Source organism: Agelaius phoeniceus, chromosome 9, assembly GCF_051311805.1.
Source record: "Agelaius phoeniceus isolate bAgePho1 chromosome 9, bAgePho1.hap1, whole genome shotgun sequence".
NCBI lineage: Eukaryota > Metazoa > Chordata > Aves > Passeriformes > Icteridae > Agelaius > Agelaius phoeniceus.
This window is the reverse complement of record NC_135273.1, coordinates 18,156,878-18,181,664: the sequence shown is the minus strand read 5'-3', so window position 1 is coordinate 18,181,664 and position 24,787 is coordinate 18,156,878. Positions and strand designations below refer to the sequence as shown.

At 39.5% G+C, this 24,787-nt stretch overlaps 2 protein-coding genes across 2 annotated transcripts in view; one reads left to right on the top strand and one right to left on the bottom strand.

The window, feature by feature from the left end:
- The window catches only part of MAPK8 (mitogen-activated protein kinase 8), a 228,444-nt gene that overhangs the window by 96,310 nt on the left and 107,347 nt on the right, over positions 1-24,787 (top strand). The window contains exon 3 of the mRNA XM_077183106.1: positions 13,053-13,210. The gene's annotated coding sequence lies outside the window, so the exon portion shown is untranslated. The remainder of the gene's footprint in view (positions 1-13,052; positions 13,211-24,787) is intronic.
- Positions 20,277-24,787, bottom strand: part of FRMPD2 (FERM and PDZ domain containing 2) — a 66,395-nt gene continuing 61,884 nt past the window's right edge. Inside the window, exons 43-45 of the mRNA XM_077183101.1 lie at positions 23,531-23,746; positions 23,198-23,260; positions 20,277-22,382 (exon numbers count right to left, since the gene is read on the bottom strand). Of these exons, the coding sequence (XP_077039216.1) occupies positions 22,311-22,382; positions 23,198-23,260; positions 23,531-23,746 (351 nt within the window). The 3' untranslated portion in view covers positions 20,277-22,310. The remainder of the gene's footprint in view (positions 22,383-23,197; positions 23,261-23,530; positions 23,747-24,787) is intronic.

The following is a 24,787-nucleotide window of genomic DNA, read 5'->3' as shown; positions in this document are numbered from 1 at the left end:
CCTTTTCTTTTTACTTTTTTTTTCTTTTCCTTCCCCCCAAACCCCTCAACAAAGGTTACAGTGTATAAAAAAGACTGCAAAATATTTTTATCTCTTATCTATGTTTCTGACAACGTTATGGGCTTCCTTGGTGTGGTATAGAGCTCCATTAGGAATTCCCAGCAAATGCGATTTATTTGTTTATGTTGATGCTTTGAAGCTATATGAATTCTGTGTGTTGCTAAAATTCACTGGTTGCTTTGCTTTTTAAGTGCAGCTCTCTTTGCTCAGTAATCACCTTCTTGTGTTTTGTTACTTGGTTTTCAAGTCTCATTTTACTACAGTTCAGAAGATTATGTACCAGAAATAAAGAAAAAAATGTATTTACTTTAATCTCAGAGATTCCTTGTACTGCTTCTGGGTCAAAACATTTAGAGAGACATATATTTGGTTTAAGTAGCGATCCATTAAATTGTCACATTTTTAAGGTAACTTCAAGGTAGGACAATGCCAGATCTATATGCAGTATAATTAATGCTCATCACACAGAGGCTAAATCAGGTGGAGAACCCTGGAGCTTGGTGTGGTTATAATTTTCAGAGAGCCTAAACTGATGTAAAGTAAACATGATGTTCAAATTCTGAATTCTGCCATAGTATGCATATCTAGTTTAAATTAATAAATTGTCATCTAATGTCCCAAGTAGGCAAATAATTTTATATCTCTACAGATGTGAAACTCAGAACAGCATTAAGTGTGTATTTTTATCACACCCTTCTGTGCTGCTTTTCTATACCCAAAGCTAGCAATGTTTGAGCCAGCTTCAGGAAGCAATAAAGCCATGGAAAAGTGGCACTTAGTTAAAATTAAAAGTGAGTGTCAATGGAATTAAATTTACAATTGTTCTTAATCACGCTGTAGTCATTGATTTTATCAAATGTATGAGATGTAATTTTATCAGATGGAATTGTAGATAATGGATTATTCCATGGCTGCTTTGTAGCATTTGGGAACAGGTGCTATTGACCCGCTTCTGTGGAATACAAAACTGAATGAAAAGGAAGAGACTACCCCCTTATCCCATCAGAAAATTTAGGCAGGAATTATCTGTCTTAAATTTGGCTACTTTGAGTAAAAGTAAGAAAGTACAGAGTATCAGAGAGAAAGTGCAGAATATGTTTTCTACGCATGCACGCATACACGTATGTGTGTGCGCATTTTCTTTTTTAGCAGTAGTGACTCATGACAACTGGAAACTTGGCACCTTCCCTTATTCCAGGTCTGGCATTGTGCCCACTCTGTACACAGAAGGAATGAAAAGCTTTTCAATTTCTCCAATCCAATTCATAATGCAGCAGTTGCACAAGTTGCCACATGTGTGCTATTAGGAAGTCTCAGTGCAAGTGGAAATAGACCTTGTCACGAAATGTAGGCATTCATCACTGGTGATGCTGAGCTTCCCCACTTGGAGAATGGTTAGCTGTCTTGAAGTTCATTTAAAAACTGATTAAAGCTTTGGAATGGGCTGACTGGCTAATCCTGTTTATTCCCTTATGCCATTTGAAATTAATTGGAGGAAGATCAAAGGATGAAGATTGACTAGTACAGGTAATAAGAAGGTCTCCTGCTCTGAGATTTGTAAATCCCCTTTTCAATAGAATAAATGAAAACTTTTTACAATTACTTTGGATCCTCATGATGTATGGATCCAGCACAGCAAAAACCCCACCAAAACCTGAGGTTTAATAATATATGATCAGGCACTACTCAGAGCAGCCACTGACTGTATAAAATGTGGAAAACCCTTAGAAGTTTATTATTCCTCATGCTATATAGCATAGTACAAATGGCTGGACTGTTTTTTTGTTTCTCTTTCTGATCTGGACAGCGCTGGACACTTGGAATTTCACTTGAGTCCCCTGAAGTGCTAATGGAATATAAGCAGGATTTTAATATCTGGTTTGAACTTATGAGGTTTGAGACTTAGAATAATTTACCTCTGAAGATTGTATGGCCATGATAATAGGAAATGGAGAAATTGAAAACTTCACAAAAAATGGTTGCAATGTCACTTAGACTGCTAGCTGGAAATCCTTCTTTTAGCAACAGGAAGGGTTATGCTGAGTGAAGTCACCTCATCCCATATGAATTAAATGTTACTGGTTTTCTCCTTCATCTCTTTTCGTTTTATTCATTCTTAGAATTAAAGAAAGTAGAAGATAATTTTATTATAAACTTAGTAAGTGTTTGGAGCAGGGTATATGGGGTATATTTAGTGTTGGATATATCTCCAGAGCAAACATATATAAAATCAGATATATTTTACAGATTAATTTTAGAAGGCAGGGACTGCACAGCACCCATTAGAATGAAGTCTCAATGCTGGTGAAGACAATTTTCACAGTGAAATCAAGTAACTTTTTGTGATAGCAAGCAGAATGATACATACAAAAGAGATTCCAGAAGATTTTTCATATTAAGAAGATATAAGTGCCTTATTCTGTATTGCCATGAGATAGTAATATTCCATTTGCCTGCATTGTACCCAAATGGATGCAGACTCATCTTTCCAGTTCTGTTCTACTTGAACCACTGAGTGCTCAAATGGCTTCTGTGGCTCATCTTGGCAGCTTGGAAAAGCTTGGTTCAAAGGGTCCCTTTTTGTTAACAGGGATTTTTTTCATGGATGTCTCTCTAGTCCCTAGCTCCAGCTGGAGTCTGAAGCAGAAGCTGTGTGTTAATGTTTGGCAGCACAGGCTGGGGTTTTCCAGCCCAGCCAGATGCTGGAAGTCTTGGGAATCTTGCTAAAGAGGCTCCACATATTTGCCAGCTCAGTTGTTGCTTGGTTGTCTACAACTGTGGAGGACTGGCTTTGATGGCCTGGATGCCCCCTACTGGACCTCTGTTCACACATTTAGATTTAGATGGTTTGGTTAGCATCTAGAGAGAAAGGCACAACTTTTTTGATACTTCCACAATTTTTATGCTACCCTCTCCACTTAAGGTGAGTACTGGCAGGTTGCAGTGTGTCATAGAGTGGAATGGCACAAAGCTGTAAAAACCAAGGCTGAAAACAGATTGTCCCTTGAAAGGGAAACACTGGCTGCACTTCTTCTCTTTTACCCTTGTATTTAAATTGTATTTAACTTTACCGACCATTATTTTCTGGGTAGCTTTTTCTTGTGTCAGATCCTTTATGCTGGTCAATGCACTTAGAAAACAGAACTCATCTTTTCCATGCCTGGCCTTTGCTCTTATAAGGAGAGGGCTAATGATTACTGCACTGAGAGTTTAGGAAACTTTAGGTGCTTCATTTTTCCCCACTGTTCCAAACAATTGCATAGATAGTACACTAGATGTGATATTGCCTTGTTACAGAAAATGCTGCTCTTACTTCTTTATTCCAGCATTTTTTGTATCTTCTATCCAGTAGTACACCTAGTTTAGTGTTAGGCTGCTGCTCCCTCTAAGGTTAGGAATGTAAGTGCTGATTTATCATATTACACCAGGGATAAGTGAGTATGCACTAACAGCCACAATAGCAGTAGCACTAAATTCTGTGACATGTCAGGTGTACATCTTAGAGGAAAGATTAAATAAAGAAAGCAGACATCTTTCCATAACACAAGTCTAGATGGGAACAGGGGAAAATTGTTTGTGCCAATCCTTCTTCTCTCTGCCCGCTTTCATCCCACAATTTTAGTACCAAACATAACCCAAACCTTTGGAGTGTCTGAACTATTGGAATAAGATGTTCTGTCATGTTTGGTTTCCATCTGGGTCTGGAGGCAGAAATGCCAGAATACCACAAGACAAGCCTCTTGCATGCTATTTCTAATCATGGACAGGAATCTGGCCTGCCCCCAGAAGGGCCTAGATGTGTTACAGCATTAGCAGGCATCCCCCAGAGCTCTGGAAAGTAAAGCAGTGTCAGACCATCAGCTCCCTAGACTGTATTTTCTTGGTTGCTGGGTACATGCACACTTTCCCATGTAACTGTAGGCAGCACTTGAGGACTTTCCAAACACAGCACTGTGCCAGTTTGTGGCAACTTCTGTAAGAAGATCATGAAAAGTATTGCCCAAAATGCCCACAAAGGTATGTCGGTCTCAGCTGTCATTCAGATTATAGCTCTCAGTCTCTGGTTCTCTGCTGTTGTTAAAGCCAATAAATATATTAATAAGCAAGAGGGTCCTTCCATGAAAATAAAAACAGCATTTCTGAAAACATGTGCAAATGAGTGCAATTTTCATGGAGTATTAATTTTCATGAAGATAGTAAGTAAGAACATGTTGTGATGTTGGTTACGTTTGTTAGCTTAAGAGCATTCTTTGGGCTTCTGTGTACAGCTGCAAAATCCCTCAGTCTGTCTATCTTCCCTTACCCTGACAAAGTGCCCTCATTAAGGGATTAAAGATGTTATTGCAATACTATTCATAATGTATACACTTTGCAGCCCCTCACATCTGTTTTCTGCACTATTTATCCAATCATCGAGACCCTTATTCATATTTGCCTTGGAGATAACAGGACGGGATACCAAAGGATTCCTGGGCAGTGAGGAAATGGCAGAGGATTGGTGTAATGGACTAATTAAAGACTTCAGGCTTAGACTAGAGAAATCCAGAATGCTGTGGTGCAGAGAGAATCACAGGATACACAGAGCGACCCCGTTTTCAATGACACAGGCATGATCAGAGCCACCTGAACATTACATTCCATAAAACATGGCTCTGCCAGATCAACCAGCTTCTGATAAGTGGCTGATAAGTTCTCAGCCACCCATTGAGAGGGATGACAGGTTTTACTTGCCTGTGAGGAATGATGAGGAATCCAGGCTGTTTATGAGAGCAGAGGTTTTGCTCTCAGTAAGGTACTGACAGGCCACATGTGAGTCCATCAGTCTTTCCTCTCTTCTTTCTGACCTCTCAGTTGTTTGACTGTCTTGGCTCAAAGACCTCTGATGGCAAGGTAAACTACAGTATGAAGGTGAAGTCTGTGTTCTTCTCAGTGTGTAATTTTAGATAAAATGCCTTCTTATCACTTCTACTGCTAATAAATAGAGCTGCAGAATAATCATATGCATGATTTATTATAGACATGAGCTCAACAGCCTAGATCTCTGGGTATTACTTATGTTTAATTTCAAAAATTCCTAGGGAAAGAGGATTATACAAAATTTCACTGCAGAACAACAAACACACTTTATAAGACAGCACTTTTAAATTATTTCATATATCTGTTCACCTAGAGATGTGTATATGCTGTATAAGATGGATGAACTTAATACAATTTTTCAAGTCCAAACCTCATTAATTTAAAAGTTGGAATTATGAAAAAAGGTTTTCTGGGTACTTTTCAGTGTTAATTTGTTGAAGTCAGTAGATAACAATGAAACTTCCAGTGGAAATGCTGCAAGTAGTTCTATGTGACAGCTAAATATCACTTGCAAAGCATGAGTAAAGTGAAATACCAGGAAAGATGCACAAAGGAAGAGGCAACGAATAAGGATATGTGTATTACAAAGTGCTGGCTATTTCTGTGGCCAATATGACAGAGAATTTTTTCATAAAAAATAATGGCTTCTGAGCTGCTAGGCTTAATGAATTAGAGCCATACTCAGAAAGGATGGCTGTAGCAAACTCAGACTCTTTGTGACCTGACAGTTGGATACTTAAAACAAGTGTGAGGGCATTTCAACTGTCTAAACATTACCCAGTGTTTTGTACAGATCTTTATGGAAGAGAGTTTTAAAGAGACATTTGAAGAATTTTAGGGTCTGCTTCTTCATGCTCTGCTTCTTCATCAGGCTAATATCACTAGTAAATCAGTTCTAAACAAATGACTATTTAAGTGTGTATTTAAAGAAATTAGAAAACTTGCCAAAACAAGAGATTCAAAGTTTAGAAAAAAGTTGGAGCTTCAATCTGCAAGAGTAGTTTACCAGCCTCCAGGCTACTGAAACTTCTCCCTGGCCATCCCTCAGCTATGCAGGCAGTCTAAATTGTTTTGGCAACCAAGTGCTTTCTCCTGTTACAGACCAAAATACTGTTTTACAGAAGGGCATACGATGGCTCTCCTTGGCTCTCACATCCCGCGGCAGAGTATGGCCTGATCTGAGCCTGGGTGTGCTTTCTGCATGACCAGAGCTCTTGCACACTCTGCAGTGCTGCTGGCTCTGCTCCTCTGGGCAGAATCAGCCTCTGCTTGCTCCATGGTCATGGCTGCAGTGGCCTGACAGCCCTTGCCTCCATAACATAATAAGGCTGTGGAACCTTTTGAACCTTTCTGCTTGGGAAGTTCCTGTCTCTGCTTTAGAGCACTCAGAGCACAAATCCATTTTCTGTCACTGTATCAAAAGCTCAGTTTGGTTTTGAATTTAGGGAGTAATATGACCCCAGAGTTCTCTGACTTGGAGATACACTAGAAGCTACTGGAACTGGCTATACCCTGAAGCTTCAGTGGAAAATCCCTTTGAGTTTGCTTGAACTAAGAGAAGTTTGATGGCACAGATGAGAGCAGATCTTCAGACACATTCCTATTTTCTGACCTGGGCACTATGAAGTGTTTATCTGACAGTGTTTTCTCACAGAAAATGAACCCCAGCATAATGGCCTGATGAGAATTACCTAAAGGCCAGGGAAAGGAGTAAGCTTATTTTAGCCAGAATTGGCTACTGTAGCAAATTATAAGCTCTAAATTTCTGGGGAGGTGGACAAAAGAGACTCAGAGCTGAACGCAGAGATGAGCTATCAAACACTCTTACTGTGGTAGGAATTGCAACTATTTAACTACTTCTAAGTCTCCTGCATGTTTCCTGTCAACTGTGCACAGGACGTCTGGAAAAGGTTTACTTTTGAGGTCGTTGTGGAAGAACACTGATACTAGTTTGATTTTGATTGTCACAAAAGAATAGTGTGAGAGGATTTGTACAGTTTTCACTGTGCCAAATGGCATGGCTAGTAGTTCAGAAAACATGAATTCTGCACCTGCTCTTCTTTCCCTGGCCTTTCAGGTGATCATGGGAAGGTTTTGAATTCCCATTTCAAAATGGGAATTCAAAACCTTTCCTCTCAACTGAAGTTGGACCTCCTTTGTAAAATACTTGAAACTCTGTGGATGAGAAGTATAAGACACTAGTTCACATGTGTAGCATTATAGTTATATTAATATCAAAGATGTTGATGTTTGTGTAGTCCTCTGTATCTGTAGTCCTCTGTATCTGATCAAAGATGTGATCAGTTGGCTTTTCACAGCTTGGCTAGGCTTTGTCCATCACTCCCTGATGGACCTAAGGCATCACTGAACAGCAGGAGGCTACTTCCTTATGTGCTGTTACCCCTAAGTGATCTCAGGAGAGATGGCCACACTTCCTTATGTGCTGTTACCCCTTAGTGATCTCAGTGGCCAGCATGAATGGCCATGATGAGCAGCACACCCTGTGACTGTAACCTGTCACAGTCACAGGTTAATCAGGGTACAGTAATTTGTGAGAACATTAATAAATACAAATCACTCTCTAGAGGACTGCAATACATTATTTTACCTCTCAACAATAACAGACCTTATTATCTTTCAGGGAGAAGCTCCTGTCAGGGCAATCAAGGATGGACACTTTTAATGAAGACAAATGATCTCCTTCAAAGGAGCAGTGAGCCTTGATTGGGCTTAATGGCTCACTAGTACGAAGCATGGATTTAATCAGAGCTCCAGCTTCTGTCACACATGGGCCTTGGAGTCAGGTAATTGGAGGCAGGTGCTAAGTACAATTTAAATGAAATGTCTAGTTAATAAGGACAGTTTGAAACATGCAATTTATACCCCTCCCCCAAGCCCTAGTCCTCTCAGGGACATGAAGGTAGCCAGCTTTGCTTGGGAACCAAATGACTCAATTTCTCAGCATTGCCTTTCACACTCAAAATACTGCTACTTCTAGCTTGCCAGATGCCCCAGTCAGAGTGACCTTCTTTCAGACAAGATGGGCAATTGAGAGGCTGTTAGAGCTCATTATGCTTTGTCTTGTGCCAGAAGAGGCAGCTGAACCAAAATCTGGACAGAGATGAGGTCTGTAGGATTCTGGCTCTTAACTATCTCAGAGTCCAGTGAGGGAATCAGAAGGATCAGAGTAGTTTCCCTAAATGTGTATTGCCCCTAACTGTGGGTCTGAATGTGGCTTTCCAGACTGTATAGTGCATTTTAGATGGTCACAACTGCTTTGTTGATATTGGAGTTTGTGTGACACCCAGTGCCTCTCATATTGGAAACTGAGGAACCTTCTGGAGAGCACCAAGGCTCCCTTCCTGCATGCTTAACCTGATGCGTTTCCTTCCAGGAACACAATCACAATTTGTTTTTATATTCATATATTTTTCCTTTTTGGTGGTGATAGGGCAGGAAGGAAAGCATAGCCTCTGAACTTCAGGGTGCCAGCAAGAAACTTTCTACTACTTGTGGCCTATGTGCAGTTTCATTTGGAACCGTGTAGGAATTGTCAGCATCACTAAATCCTGTGTTTTAAAGAGAAGTATTTTGTCCTTTTTTTTTCTTTTTTTCCCTTGAAAAGCTTGGTCATGGAGTCGTCTGCTTCTGAAGTAAAAAATGCTTGTGGCTGAGGAAGAAAATCTGAACATATAACTTTGAACAATTGGAACACTACTGAATAAAAAAATAAATAGTTATTTTTTTAATGAATCTCTAGTTTTTGAAGAATGGCCTCTCTCATTTTTGGGCATTTGATGTCAGCAATGCTGAACCTTTTAGGGGGTAAAGGGAATTATAGAAAGTTCAGTGAATATCACTAAAACATTTTTCATGCTCTAGGTTTGCAGACATGAATCAACACAAATCCTAATTATTATTATTATCAATTACTTAGAAGTAAGGTTTAGAAGGCAAAAGCATAAGAACAATCCTATAGGTACTACAGGATCTCCTTTGTCCCTTTTAGGCCTTTTTGCTCTCCCTTGAAACTAACAGTTAAGAGCAGTGAATTCATAACCAACCCGAGATTTTAACTTCTGAGGAAGAAAGTAATTAGCCACTGGGTGTGGAAGTATTTTCCATTAGCAATTTTTTAAACCCAGACTGGAATGCAACTAAGCCTGAAGGGACTACATGACTGGGAGAAACCACAAATCTTCACTACAAGGAGATTTCTATGATCAACTGCTGTGAGCCTCATTTCTTTGTCAAGGAGGAACACACAGGCAAATAAGGACCCTTGATGCAACTAAGAAGTCAGATATTTCTGTGTGGGATAGCATGTGCTATTCTGCTTTGCAGTAGGGCCAGGAAACAGGTAGGGCTGCCTCTCTACAGCAGGACTAAGGTAACTAAACCTGAGCCACAGTAGGTAGATGCACTTATTTCTGACAGCATAATATGACAGTAATATTGGAAATTGATTTCTCTGTATTAATACTTCATTACAGCAGGACCACTCAAGATAAGTTGACCTCTAAGGAATCTTTTTTAATGAAGAATTAAAATATCTCTGGCTCAAATTGCTTATTGAAGTGCTTGGAAACAGGAATTGTTCCTGGGGGCTTCTACAGTTTTGTCTAGATTTCAGGAAACCAAAAATGTTTTGGCTTTTCAGATACATTTTGAAATTCATTGTTGCTTTTCTTTTTTCATTCTTTTCCCTTCATCTGTTTTTTTCTTAATTGGGAATAATGATGAGTTATAATTAAGAGATGAGAAATAGAATAATATTGAGAAGGCAAATGGATCAAGAAAAGAGTCAGAAGTAAAATACAGGCCTTTTAGATTGGAATTGGTTAGTGTTCAGCTGATCAGAGTCCTGCTACCCTTCTGCTTTATGGCTTGAATTCCTTACAATAGCATCAAAGGTGGAAAAATTCCCATCAGTTACAGAACAAATAAAAAGCAAAATGTTCAGATGGCCTTTCAAGTTCATAGCAACATTGTGGTCATGAATCTGACTGCAGCTCAGGCAGCTGCAAAAGAGCTGCCAGCTATTAGAATCACTGTGTAGCTGCACTGGGTACCAGAAGCAGTGAACATTCAATAGCATGGGCTGCACCACAAACTGAACAAGGCTGGCTGTTGTGTGAGCAAAGGCATTGTGTCAGTTGTGATCATGTCTGCCTGTAGTGAAGGAGAAAAGCAATGTTCTGTAAATGGCAGAGGTTTGTGCTTCTAATCCCAGAGTCACATGTGTGTAAGTAGAGTATGTCATGAAAATTGATGCTGATGGGAGGGAGAAAAGAAGGGTAATTTGATTCTGTACTAGATGACAATGTGTTACACCCTTGCCTTTTAAATGTTGTTTGTTTCTGTGTACTTGTCAAAGTGAGATGTTTCTGCAGGAAGAGAAATTACTATTCTGTCAGAAAGAAAGCATTGGAAATACAATGATATTGTTTTTAGTCATTGTCCCAGCTGAGGAAAAAGTTCCCAGAATAAGAGGTGTTTGTGATAACTATATAGATCACTTTAGTTGATGTAGGAAAAAAAGAAAGTGGAGAGAAAGCCCAGGCTGGAATTTTATTTGCCCTCTCCTTCTCAGCAATAAGAATTGGGACCATGTAATCATGAAGTGGTGAATAGTTGGTGCGTGTTCCATCTGCAGTCATGAACTTTTCAAAAGATATACACAGTTCTTAGAGACAACTCACACCTTAAAATGAGGGTATTCCAGTTTAGATTGGAAGCTATTTTGATGGGCCAGGAGGAGAATGTAACACTGATAGCTGCAGTGGGCAGGACACAAGACAAACTAGGGTGACTTGCACAGGAATGAGATTATCTCCTGAGCTGAATCACCCTGAGACTGTTGTCAGCTTGTCAGGGCACCAACAGTTGTGCCCAACTGTGTTTGTTCTTCTGCATGCCCTTGGCTGCTGTGTACTCTGTAGGGAGCAATGTCCAATCCATTCCCAGCTACAAAGGACAAACAGGCTCTGCTGTTCTTATGGACAATAATTGCTTCAGTACAATGTCATTTGTGAGAGCTGGTGCAAGAAAACCAACTGCCAAATTTCCCCATGTGCAGGGTTGCTGAAATAAGGCCTAGGGCAGAGGTTCATTGATACTGATCAGGATTCACTTTCCCAGCTCTGGCAGCTGTTCACTGTAAGGCCAAGTAATTTTGTCTCAATGTGTACTTCAGTGTCTGTAAAAAGCCCATAAATAATGCTCTCAGAAGTGAAATTATTTGAAACCCTCCATGAAAAGTTCTATCCAAGCCCAAGCTGCCGTAGTCAAGCCAGCCTCAACAATACCTCATGAAATGTGTTCCTTTCATGTTTGTTCTGGGGCCATGGGGAACAATGTCCTTTCAGGACAATAGATGTCTGCAATTCATGGTGAATTTCCTTTCCTTCTCTCATTAAAATCCATTCATTTTCAGTTCAGCCTCTTCATTCTCAAAAATACATCTTGGATATTTGTCAACTTCTATTCATCTTAATCTGTGCATCTAATGCCTTTGAGTCTGAATATTTCCTCTGATGGCAGAGCCTCGAGAGTGCTATTCTGCCAATTGGGGTGCATTGAGGAGAGCTTCTTGGCAAGCTGGCTCATTCCAGGGGAACAGACATATTTGAGTAGTGAGACCTCAGGCATTTATACTGTGCAGGAGACCACAATGCTCAGCACTCAGTAAAACTCAGAAGAGAACCACTGCCTAGAAAAGCAAAATGCTTACTGGCAAATGTTTTTCAAAATGGGCATGGAAAGCTGGCTTCAGTGCCCAGTTGGTTCAGTATTCCCTGTGCAGGCCAGAAGCAGGCCACTTCACCTAAGTGTGTAACCTGGAAGGCAATAACACAAACTTGCTTCTTGTGCATGTTATTGTATTGCTTTCTGCTCTGACACGTGTGTCAGCCAGAGAGCAGAGCTGTGATGGTGTTATTCCCTGGTAGTATGTGAAAAGAGATTGACTCCTTCCAGATAAAACTGTTCAACAGCAGTGAAGTCATAACAGCTTTGGCCCACTGGTGATTCAGCAGCGTTTCATGCACTGACAAGGCAAGACTGTCCTCAGCTCCTTACCCTGATCTCTTGAAAAGGGCAAGATACTGCACTAGCACTCAAGCAAGAGGCTTCTACTGGCCTAACTCCAGAGATCCTTGAGAGCTTGGTGACATCTGGTGGGAACTGGAAGGATCACAAGCCTTTTGTGATGATTGCAAAATAATTTATAAAAATTTATAAAAACAAATTTTAAAAACATTATACCAAAAACAAGCAAAAAAATTATTGATATTATGCTCAGAATCACAAGAGTACAAAATCTAAACATGATGTTATAATTAAACATGCTGAATGCTGTATAGTTCAGAGATCAAAGGGCTTGAAATGCTGGTGGGTACATAACAGAGCTGAAATACAAGGAATTTGTCATTGGATTTTTGCAGGGATGTAAATGCTATCTTTTTATCAGTCTGGTCAGAGTATCAGTATAAAACCCAAATTATGCAGGGCACAAATGCTCATCATGCAGCTCTAGGCCCCCATGATAAAAACAGTCTGCATTATGTTTAAATTTGCAGAAAGCACATATAGTACCCTAGCTAGAATGTACTGTTGTGGATTTGTTCAGCATCCCACTAGTGAGCAGTTAAATATGTGTGTCCAGAGTTAGGATGAGGCATGGGTCTGGCAGTGGACACAAAATTTCAGTGAAGGGAAAGGTAGTGAAGTTAAAGTTATATTCAGGCTAATTCTGGTAAGGAAAGATGAAGTATAATGCATGAAGTTCAAAATAATTATCCTATTTGATCTGCATGAGTAGGTATGTGAATGGGTTTTCCCTTTTTTTCTGCTCTTTCAAATCCCATAAACACAAGCACTATTGCCTTTCCTCTCATTTTTGCAAGTGCACTTTTTGGATCTAGCTGTGTACAGCATTTCTGCAGCTTCCTTCACATGATGGAGCAAATAATAACCAGCAAGATTTTCTTCCAGATATGGGAAGAGTATGTCCCCTGAGAAACAGAGCATTCCCTGCTTTTGCCAGAGGTTTTTGTGAGATATTTGATAAAGACAGAAAAGTCTGAATCAATCGGTTATTAACCAACCTCCTTTTCTTCTTCCTCCCTTTTTAGGATTTGTAATGGGAAAGAATGAATTCAGGAGGGAATCAGTAAAATGATGGGCAACGTTTTCAGGAGCAATTATGAAGGCTACACCATAGATCTAGCTGCAACTGAGAGTCCAGAATGTGGATGAGCATTGAAGGATGCTGAAAACCTTAAAGTTACTGGTAAGTTTAAACAATTTCAGCCTGTTACTGCAGCTTATTTATATTTTCATTCTTTGGTAAGAAAGAGTTAAGTTAGAGGACAAAGCAGGGAGGATTTCCAGCCTATCAAGTCCAAAGCAGATGCCCTCTTAGCTACTTAAGAGAAATTGCTTTTAATCTAAGGATTCTGGTTGTATGCCTTGAGCTGCTCAGACCTCTGCCTCCCTTCACATGCCAGTTCACCTCTGCAGTGATGTGATGCTGTGTAGTATCACTGCTGATTACCTTTTTTAGCAGAACCAGTTGTCCATAGACCTTCATATGTGAGGCTGCTTGCCATTGTATGAGCTCTGTCCCTATTGTTTCTGACAGCATGAGGTGACCTAATTCACTCCAGTGGGTCCATCACACACATTCCCACTGGGAGATTTCCCCCTCTGACAGCCATTGTCAGCACCCATCCTGCCAGGACTCTGCAAGCCCTTACCTTGTGTTCATGCAAGCACAGAGCTGCACACAGATGGGCCCTTGCTGAGAGCTGGTCTGGTGAGGAGCTGCTTGCACAGGCATAGTGAGCACAGGACACAAACCTACAACTAGCTGGGTAGACCTTAGGCCTTTAACATGGTAGATTATATGGAATCTTTGGAGTCTGGAGTTGGGTGAGACCATTATTTTAACTTCTCTGACCAGCGCTGGAGCTGGATGCTGTCAGTTCTGCTGACAATGAGGAGTTCATGGAAGTATGACACAGTGGTAAGCTGTTAAGTCCATGCACAGAAAGCCTTGTTCAACACTATGCTATTCACATATCATCTTTTGGGTCAGAAAGATTCTCCTGCCCAGATAGGAATGAAGATAATCCACACTTAGAAAGTCCCTACTAGCTGTAGAAGGACACTTGGTTGAATATTTTTGATTCTGTTCTGTAGAAAGCAGTCACATACATGCACTCACATGCAAACACAGACATTACTGTGTCTTAAGGATTGAACTGATGTCTGCTTTTAGTGTAGATTATTCTGTCATTTGGCAGAAGGTGAGAAAAGAAGGAAAAAAGAACATTACCATAAAAAGTTAAAGAAAGGTGGAAGGTGGAAATTCTCCTGCTAGCCCCATTTCCTGCATAATTTGTTGGCATCTGTATCCATTATCAGCCTGCTCCCATGGCAGGTAAATGCATCCACACTAATGCAGATGCCCTTCCCAATCTTGCCAGCTTTCTCACATACTGGTACACATAATGTGTGTTTGTGACATGAAGTGAATTTGGAGAGTATGTTCTACCTCTCCCAGAAGTGAAGACAATAGCAATATATAGGCTTGGTGCTCTCAGCTGTTATAGAAGTAACTGGGAGTTAAAAGCAGATCACTCACATCCCAATCAGTGCTCAAAGAACAGCCAGACAGGAAGAGAAGTGCTGGCATTTTGGAGGGAAACTGTGAAGGGAACTGAACACGTGTAAAGCTACAGAGAGGACATAGCTCCTCTATGAGCATATAGACATGGGAATAATGGGCACATTACCCCCATCTGTGCTGTGTAATGATTTTGAGGCCAGTTGGGCTGAAGCTACAGAAAGCAGCAGCTTTGATAACAATACTTTCCTGCCCAAGGCTGTAATCACTTCATCTGGCTACAGACCATTGATCAGTGAAGTCCTGACCACCTGGAGGTAGCCTAGCTGTAATTTGAATTCCTCAAGGACTTTACAAAAAACTGGGAGTCAAGATGCCCAACCAGAAGTGAGGTGTGTAAACCTTTTGCCCTATAAATGAAACTATTAAGAGGGGACAACTGTTGATAAAGGAAAAGGAAAAAGATATTTTATTCATTAGATATTTTTAACATACTAACTTGATGTTTGTGTTCCCAGTTTAATCTGTGTTCTTCTCAGAACTTCAAGGAAGTAACTGAGTTTCATTAGGTGCTTTGATAGACCTCAAAGGAGTATTATGTAAATCCCTGGAGGACTCTTAGGATAATTGAACCTTTTGGGTCACTGACCAAGTCTAGCAGAGGAGCATAACCCAGCATAACCCAGCAGCTTTTATCCAGGGATCTAAGTGAATGTTGTTGAGAGAAGGAATAGGTGGAGAAATCTCTGTGTCATTGAAAATCTCAGTAGGGGCTGGCATGGAATACTCTGGAAGGAGATGCTCTTGCCTAGAGCAATGTTGCTCTGAAGGAGTTGGGTATTTGTATTGATCTGAGAGGTGTGGTCATTCCAGGCTTTGTGTGGATTTTGTCTATGGGAACAGAGGTCCCAGAGAGTTTTAGGTCTTTTGATCTAAAATTGCTGTCAAGCAAAAGGAAGGATGCTGAGTCCATGCTAAGTGACTCAACTTAGGTGATACTAGCAGAATTTCTAGCTGTCAAAAAACACTTCGTTCCTACTCTGTTCCTATTCCTTTTTCAAATTATACCTGAGCAGAATCCTACTTTTTCCCTTAGTGAAATTTTCCCCTTAACAATTCAGTGCTAATTTCCTAATAATAGAGATAGATATATGCTATGTGTGTCCTAACTCACACACAGGGGTGAAGGGGAATGTGTGGTAACTGAAAAGTGCAAGCATGAAGAATATTTCATGTATTGTATTGTCTTTTACTTGAGTACTCACTCAACTCTTCCCAAGCATTACCTGTGCCTTATGCATCTTCTTTAAGACAGCAAAGCAGTAGACAGAGAAAATGAGGCATGATACTGTTAAGAAACTTTTCTTAAAGTGAATTATAGATGTGATGAAGAGAGGAACCCAGGAATTCTGGAGAAATATGTGTAGTGCTGTTTCAAGTTAAATAAACTAACTTTTTATTTCTTATATCAAGTGAAAGTCAAAATTCCTTGAGAGTAATTCACTTGCTTCATCTTATGATTAAAAAAAGAAGTCAGAAAGCATTGTCTGTGTTCCTGTTGAAGACTTAGCTACAACTTTTGCCCGCTTTAAGTGGATAAAAAGAGTGGAAGTAGCATAGGTTAATGAGAGACCAAGGTTCAGTTCCTGCTTCTGGAACAATGGCAGCTTCCTGATCAGCATGAGAGTGTCATCAGGATGGTTCCTTTGATGACATGGTGCTAAACCTGCATTAAAATCTGGAGCAGGAAAATAAAGAGCTAGGGGGAGTTTGGGATTTTCTTACAAAGGCTCAAATTTGGATCTGTTGTTTCATCCAACATTTCTGAAAGTGTGTGAGCTAAGTTTCTGTCTGCTGTAGGGGTGCTTTTGTATGTGTCACCATCTGTGGCAAGACTGCAGGCCAGGCATGCCTTTGCCTGATGTTGTAGCCCAAGCTCCTGCTTTATCAGCACTTTTACAAATACAATAACAGCAGTTTCCTTGTGCTCATGGTGGGGATTTGCTTTGTGAATACTTGTGTTGCTATAGCTACATTTCCCTAATGTTCATTATTTCCCATAGTGTCCTTGTCACTTATCCAAAGGTGCTGGCATTAAGCAAACTCACAGCATGTTGTTTCTGCCTTGGGAACTATTGGTAGGTGTGCTGAATGAGCCAAGGGTACTGCAGCTGGTGCCTTGCCTGGAATAAATCTGCTTCAGCCATGAAGGAAGTGGTAATGGAAGTAGTTAGAAGCTTTTTAGAGCAGAGCGATGGGAAAGGAAAGCCTACAGTCATTGGCATGTCTTTCCAAGAGTGTCGAACAGGAAGGCGAAGAAGGGATTGTCATCTCTCAAGAGGACAAATGCAGGGAGGGGAGGGAGCACAGGCAACCTCCGTTAATTGCTAGGTTGTGTAATGAGCTGGGGTGCTGGACAGCTACTGTATAGTCCCCATTGTGTCTGTCGCCTGGTTGGGGGTGTACTGCTCTCAGGCATTTTAACTGCTTTTTGGGGTTTTGTTTTTGAATGGTTTAATGAGAAAGCTAAATAGCTGTATAATTCAGAACAGGATTGCAAAAAGTTCACTGTCCCTCAGGCATGAATGTGTAACTGGTGCTGTGCAGAAAAGGCAGTGAATTCTGAATAGCTACCTAACTTCATATGGGAGGACACTGAACAGTTAAGACTATGTAAAAAAGTAGAGATGATTGCTGGCAGATATTTCAGGCTGACATTGAAGATATGCTCTATACTCTGCATCTTTTTTAATCTCCCGTATTGTTTCCTCAGGCCTTGATCAGTCCTTAAGTGGTAGTAAACAGGAGCTATCACTTGTCAATAGGCACCAATAACTCTACCTCCTAATTTCAGTAGGCTGTTGGATGTAGCTGTTGGATGGAATCTTATAATCTCTCTAAAACAGTACTTGCATATTAAGGCCACTGTGATGATTAAGAAATTGCAATTAAGAAATGTCTGCTGTGTAAGGAGAAGCTGAGAGAGTTTGGGCTGTTTAGCATGGGGAAGAGAATGCTCGGGGGATCATATCGATATGTACAAATTCCTTATCAGGAGGGAGTAAAGAGGCAAAGAAGCAGAAATAGATTCCTCTTAGTGGTATCCAAAGACAGAACAAGATGATATGGACACAAACTAAAATCCAGGAAATTTTCTTTAAACATCAGAAAAAAACTTTTTTACTCTGAGGATGGCCAAATAGCAGAATAGGTTGCCTAGAGGTGTCAAGGAGTGTCCATCCTGGAGATACCCAAAACCCACGTGAATAGACTCCTGAGCTCAAGGTGACACTGCTGGGAGTGGGAGGGTTTACATTGGACAGTTCCCAGAGCTTCCTTCCAATCTCAGCTATTCTGAGTTGTGGTTCTGGGATCCAGTGTTAGTTTTTCCATGCTGTTGGGCCTGGAGAAGCATGCATGAAGTATGAGGTTCTATTATTCCTGATGTGCACAAAGTAAGTGATATATTGTCATATATCAGTATGACAATACAGAATACTTTTCTGGTTTCACAAGCTTAATTCTAACCCTACAAAGCTACACCCATGCAAGATTATGTGCAAACCACTCTTCAGGGTTACACATATCTTATAAGTGCTGTGCCTTTCTATCACACACATTACTGGACATTTAAAAGATTCATCTAATAGTGGACTCTAACTCTGTCTGCTTAGCCTGCAAGGGTGAGCTCTCTTTTATGTGTAAAGAGCTCAATTACAATAATATTTAGTCAGCTTTGCAAGCAGTAGGCAGGTGGTCTTCATGTTGAGTCCAGCTTTGTGATTTAAGCTGTGAGAAGTACCATTATCCTTAATGAGTAACTGAGTGTCTTGAAGCTGGAGTTCCTGCTCCTGTGTAATTCCAATAATTAAGACACTGAGATTATGCAAAGTACTATTTATTAATGCTAACACTTTAAAGGAAGAGAGAATAGTATAGATAAACTTACATTCCTTCAGATGTTGGGAACTCTGATTTGTGCTGCAGCAAGCAAGCATCCAGTGTGGGTGCAACACACTGTGAAGACCCTGTCTGTGGAAGGGGTGCCCCATTTTAGTCATTTGAATGATTTTTATTTTTTCCTGAGAAAATAATTCCATTCAGTATTTCTATTATCCAATAGAAAGAATGTTCCTGTGAGGGCTTCTAGCTGCACTTGTAGGTATAGGCAAGAAGTCACAGTGGCATCATTTCAGTTAGCTAGTGGAATCTGCCCACAAGCCCTCTGTTACATTTATCTGGCTGTCTTTACTCTGCAGCTAAGGGACATGGAGTGGGTCTGTGCCCCGGGCAGGAGCGACCGGCCCTGTCGTGGTGGCGATGTGCCCCTAGATGGCAGCGATCGCTGCTCTTTTTCAGGACGGACCCTCTGCAGTTGCTGTATTAGTTCTGACACAGACGGGCCTGTTGCTCAGTGAGGCCTTACCTTCAACTGAAAAGGCAGAAAAAAATTACTGGCTGGTCTCTCTTTCTCATCTAAGAAAATTTAAAGGAAACATGATTATATTAGGACAAGTCAATTATTTATACCTGACAATGCTCTCGTAGACAGTAACACCCATTTTGTCAGGTGTGGGTATTTTCAGGTATCTTACCCGTTGCAGATGGGGTACTAGAGTACACAGAGACATCAGCATGAAGCAGTTCTGGGTCCATGGAACTCAATGAAAATGTTAATAGAAAAATGTGGACATTTGTTTTCCCCTACACACATGATTTCGTAACCTTACAGCAATGCAGTGGTTGTTCTTGCTGTACTTGCTTTTAAATTGAGATAAAATGGTAGCTAGAAAAAAGCTTAACAGCAGACTCAGTGCTGGTAAAACAGGTACTTCTCCAAAATATGGTTACAAGTTGTGCTGTTCTGTTGGCAGAGCTACTGTCTGAACACAGAGTGTGACTGACAAGGTTTTGTGCTACAGTATGAATCTGAGGACTAGCATATGTTTATTTCTTTGGTGTGCTTGTTATGGTAGGCACTGTCTTCAAAAAACGTGCTCTTTTTGTTCACATTTGCACTGCAGTTTGTCCTGATTGGCAACCAGGTGTTAGAGCACAAAGGGTGATCTCAATACCACTTCTCTGAAGTAAGAAGGGTGACCATTGGCACAGACTGAGGTTCTCTGCCATAACACATCTCTTGCATATTAGTGTGTGCAAATTCCAGTCAGAGCACTTTATGTGCTAAATAATATCTCATCAGAAATCATCCAGAGCAGTATGATCCTCTTGTCTGACTGAGGAAAGATAGCTTTGTGTGTAGGCAAAGAATGAGAGATTTTATCCTCTGTGTTTAGTTCCCAAGTTTTCCAAAACTCTATAAACCTTGGACAAATCACCAACCACTGCCTCACTTACCTATGAATGAAATGAGACAGGAGATTTTCCTTTCTTTTCAGTGTATCCTGACTTGTCAACTAGTGTGAGCTCTGTAAAGAGTGGGTTATCTTTTGTTCCAAATGAATGCATATCAGTGAGCCTGGATCTCCAGGGAGTTGTGCATGAATAAAGAACACAGAGATGGGACACTCAGTTGTGCTGTGTGTGGGGGAAATGCTTGTCAGCTGCTGGATGTGGCCATATTCGCTATACATCATCACAAAATCTGCCTTTGGAGGAAGTTTACAGACAAGCCCTCATGAATAAAATATTTTCCCTAGAGCTCGAATTGGTTAATAGTTAGGTATTGCAGCTGCTTTTTTATAAAAAGAAATTGAAGTTAAGCAGATTGTTTTAATAAATCTTTTTAATACCTCTGTAAAACAGGAAAAACTTGTGTCAAACAGCAAGCACATCTGTCAAACAGCTGCAAAGATGATGTACAAATAATGATCTTTGAGGATTGTCTTCTAAGTCCAGAATACTTGTTCTAAGCTGCAGAAAAAAAACACCTTTGCGTAAAATACAGGAATATTTTTACTAGGAAGCTTATTAAATTATTGTGGTACAAAAGATGAATTGTGTATTCATTACAGTGTAATGCATTGATTGCCTAGTACATGTGAAGTAATTAAAGTGAAAGGCCAAATACCAAATGAAGGTAAAAAAGTTATGAGAAAAAAATTGGCTGTTGATATTTGACAAAATTGTATGAACAGACCTTTGTATGCAACATAAAGATAATAAATGCAGAATACATGGAGAGTAATGCTCTGAGGAAGGACCAAATTCAATGAATTTAAGACAAAACATTGAGTTCTTTATATGTTTATATCAATATAAATCCAGGGTTATTCCTGGATTTATTTAGCATTGCTCTGGAACTTTATTAATAAGTTTGAAATTAGCATCTGGCTCACATAATTAATTGCATTTCTATATTGGAGACTGCCTTCAGACTATTGGAGAGCAGAAAGAAAAAATGGGCCTTGTCCTTAATTATAATTGTATTACAGTGGCTTTTTCTAAAAGCCATACTTTAAATTTTTATTTAATACCCCACTCTTTCTGAATTATAAACCTCTAATTTGTAATAGGTAATAAAATAAATAGTTATTTTATTTTCTTGCTTCACCTGCAGTTTTATACCCAATGCCTCCTAATCTTTTCTCTTTTGCAGAAACCAAGTTTTAAAAATATATACAATTTAGTTAGATTGTTTCAGTTTCCTATGTTTACAAGGAATGCATATCTAATAATATGCATTCCTTGTAAATATATCTAATAATGCATATATTCTAATGCATATCTAATCACTTCCATATGTCACCTTCTAGATAAGGACTTAGAAGTACAACAAATGGAAAAAAAATACAATCTTACACCTTGAACAGCAGATCTCTGTTCAAATCCACCCACACAAACAGAAACACTTTTTACAAGAAATATAAACTGTACAGAGAGTTCTTTAATTTAAAGATCTGATTCAGCCCCAACTGAAACCAGCAGGACATCCCATATTTCAGATCCTAGGTAAGAATGAGAAGATAGTTAATCAATGTAAAGGATTAGGGAAAGATGAAATGTTTGTGTGTACCACAACGCACACACAGTTGTTTCACTGGGCTTAGTATTGCATTTCTTTTTCTATGGATGTAGAATGAAAATATTGATGCTATCTACACCTGTTCATCTTGCTGGAAAAAATTAATATCCCATCCAATTATTTTTTTATTTTTATTTTTAATATTAGAATGCTCTTCCTTTGAAGAGGACCAGGATTTAAAGGCATCCTATTTTTTATGTCAATTTCTTGATTTAAGATGTCTGGTGATAGTGGTATAAACTCATGGGCTGGAAATGGGTTTACATTGTTCAAGCCACCAAAGGTCACCAAACCGAGTCCTTCCATGCAAAAGCATAACTGGTGGGGTAAACACTGATTTGCAGTCCAGAAGCAAACAGTGCACAACAATAGATGAGGGACAACTAATCTTCCCCTAACACCAACAGAATCCTAGATCTTGATAGTTGCCCTCTGGATAGTAAAGCTAATTCCAAAGGCTGCTACATCCTTGCTACAGTCCCAACACATATTCCTAACAATGAATATGTTATTACACAGAATGCAAAAATTGTCCATAGCAGTTTGACACATCAGTGTTGCAGTGCTGGCTGGCTGTTTCTTCATACTTTGAGCCAAGAAATAAATGACTTGTGCAGGACACATTAAGCAAGGTTTTTAAATTACTTTGTAATCTAAAAAAAGCATATAATATAACACTTGTCTGTGCTGGCATGACATGTCTTTAAAGTAGTTGCTGAGCAGTCCCTGGAGTCCAGTGGAATAGCAACAGGAGGAGTCATATTGTAGGAATCATACTCAGTAGGAATCCATTGCTCGCAGGATCTGAAGGACTTCCAGCACAACTTCATAACAGAATAAATACTCATCCTGTGTGTGGAGACACCAGTGTGAAACACCTGCTTACATTCAACATAAATTCTAGACAAAGAAGGATGGACTAGCTGAAGTTACATGTTTAAATGTTATATGTTTAAAATATCCCATCTATGTCATATGGATGCAAAACGTACATATTTCAGAGAATCCTTATTCTTTTTGTTCTGGTAAAAGTACAGGAACTCTGTAGTTTAAGCATGTACTCAACTCTCATGTAGGACAGTGAAGGTTATATATTGCTTAATTTTAGTCCCATGCTCAATCATTACCCTGAAGAAAAATCTATCAAAGCCTGTGCTAAAATATTTGCCTATAGGAAGAACTTTAGTCTTCTCTTGTTTTTATTCTCACCAGCTGTTTTCTCTAAGGTGAGTTAGCAGCATCTTTTCTTTTTTCTGTGTGAAAAATCTTTTCAGGAGTGGGTTTAGCTCAGGATAGAAGGGTTTATTTGGTGATGATAACTCATCAATAGCAAGAATTGAACTAAAGGGTATAATTTTGCAGGGTAGGGTTTATAGTAAATCCCTGTTTCTGTGATACTTGCTTTTCTTCTTGCTTTAGAAAAAGAAAGGGGGGTGTGTTGTATTTGTCTTATATTGCTGTTTTACTTTTATTTCACTTAATCAGTAAGGGACAGACTTTCATATTTAAAACTAGACACCCCTTGCCTAGAGGGCTCTTATTTTCCTCAAATGAGAGCACTAAATTGCTATTTTAAGCCCTAGCTGTATCATAGCATATGGACCTGTACCACAGATTGAGGCTTTTGAAAAACATAATGATCTAGTTGCATATTTAGAACTTACCTTAGTTTGGATCATTCCAAAACGCTGATCTCGCAAATCTCTCACTATCTGCTTGATGTTGAACTGTCAGAAGAGAATTGTTTTTACTTTGGTTGACGTGCAAGTTAGAAAGAAAGATTTAAGCATATTCAGATGGGGAAGCTGTGACAGCTCTTTTAGAAACAGTATATTTGTAGTTACGATCTTTGTTGTTTAAAACAATGAAAGCTGGGTTTATTCCGTTTTGTTTGGGTGAATTCTTAGAGGATTTATTCTGTTCTAAGATGTTCCCACCATGCCACTGACATCCATACCAAGTTTGTAATACTTAACAATGACCTGTTTGATACTTACACATAAATCTTTTTCTATATGGCTGAGAAGAATTTCAACACACAGCAAAACTCCACTTCTTCCAATGCCAGTGCTGCAGTGAGCAATAATAGGTCCTCTCCTGTGAGCTTTTCTCATGTAACAAATAAATTTTACAAGCTGCTCAGCCAGTTTGGAAGTATTGTGGTCTGGCCAAGTGGTAAATTGCAAATGACTTATAATGCGCTTTTCTTCTGTCTGGAAGAGAGAGACCAGAAAGGTTAAGAATTATCAGTCCCAAAACCAATTTTCAAGGAATTCCACTAAAAATTTTCCCACAGCCTCATTCTTAAAATTGTTTATTTACTCTACAGTTCTTTAGCTTTTCATACTTGACTCTATTAATGTTTCTTTAGATTTCAAGAAATGCACTCAGGAACACAGGCCTAGGAAATTTACTTCATGTGACTTTGATGAGACGCTGAAGTTATTCAGTTGCCTTGAAAGAATGTAGTTATGTCATTTATTGGTAATATTAATTAAATTTTCCTGGGTCAACGCTTCTTGTTGCCAGTCCACAAAGCCACATTAAAATCTGAATACTAATTACCTGGATTTTTACCATCCGATGAATTTGAATGTAAATATGGATTTCTGCTGAAGTAGACCTGTGGCTTTCTGTAGTAGTTTGCTACTGATTCAGTACAAACATAGCAAACTTAGCACGTTCATTGAAACAATCACATATGGTGTTCCATCTTGCCATTTTAAGAGTCTTTCAGGAAGACTCCTATCAAATGCTTTGCAATGCTTCACACTCAGTGACATAAGGTGCATTTCCTCAAATTGTTATCTTGATGGAAAAGGCACCAAGTTTAGTCTGGCACAGATGTTTTAATTATGCCACTAAATATGTCCTGCAGAAATTTTTGCAAAGCTTTACTTAATATTGAGGCAAGAATGATGGACGTATACGTGCCCTGTTTTCTGTGTTCTTCCACCTGGATCCTGTATTTGTTAGGTTTTTAAAAGTTGCTGCTAGATTTGTAGTTTCATGTGTGTTTGTGTCTTTTCATGAACAAAAAAAGTATCATTTGTCCTAAATTCTAGGATGAAAGCCGCCTTCTCCCCCTCTTTCCATTCAATCACCATTACCAAATATGAATCCACTCTGGTGGAGATGTGATTTGATGAGAACAGTAAACAATTCTGCAAAACACTGAACAAACCAGTTCTGTGACTATTAGAGGTCTCATTTTTGGAAGTTCTTGTCCAAACGTATGTAATATTATATCCATT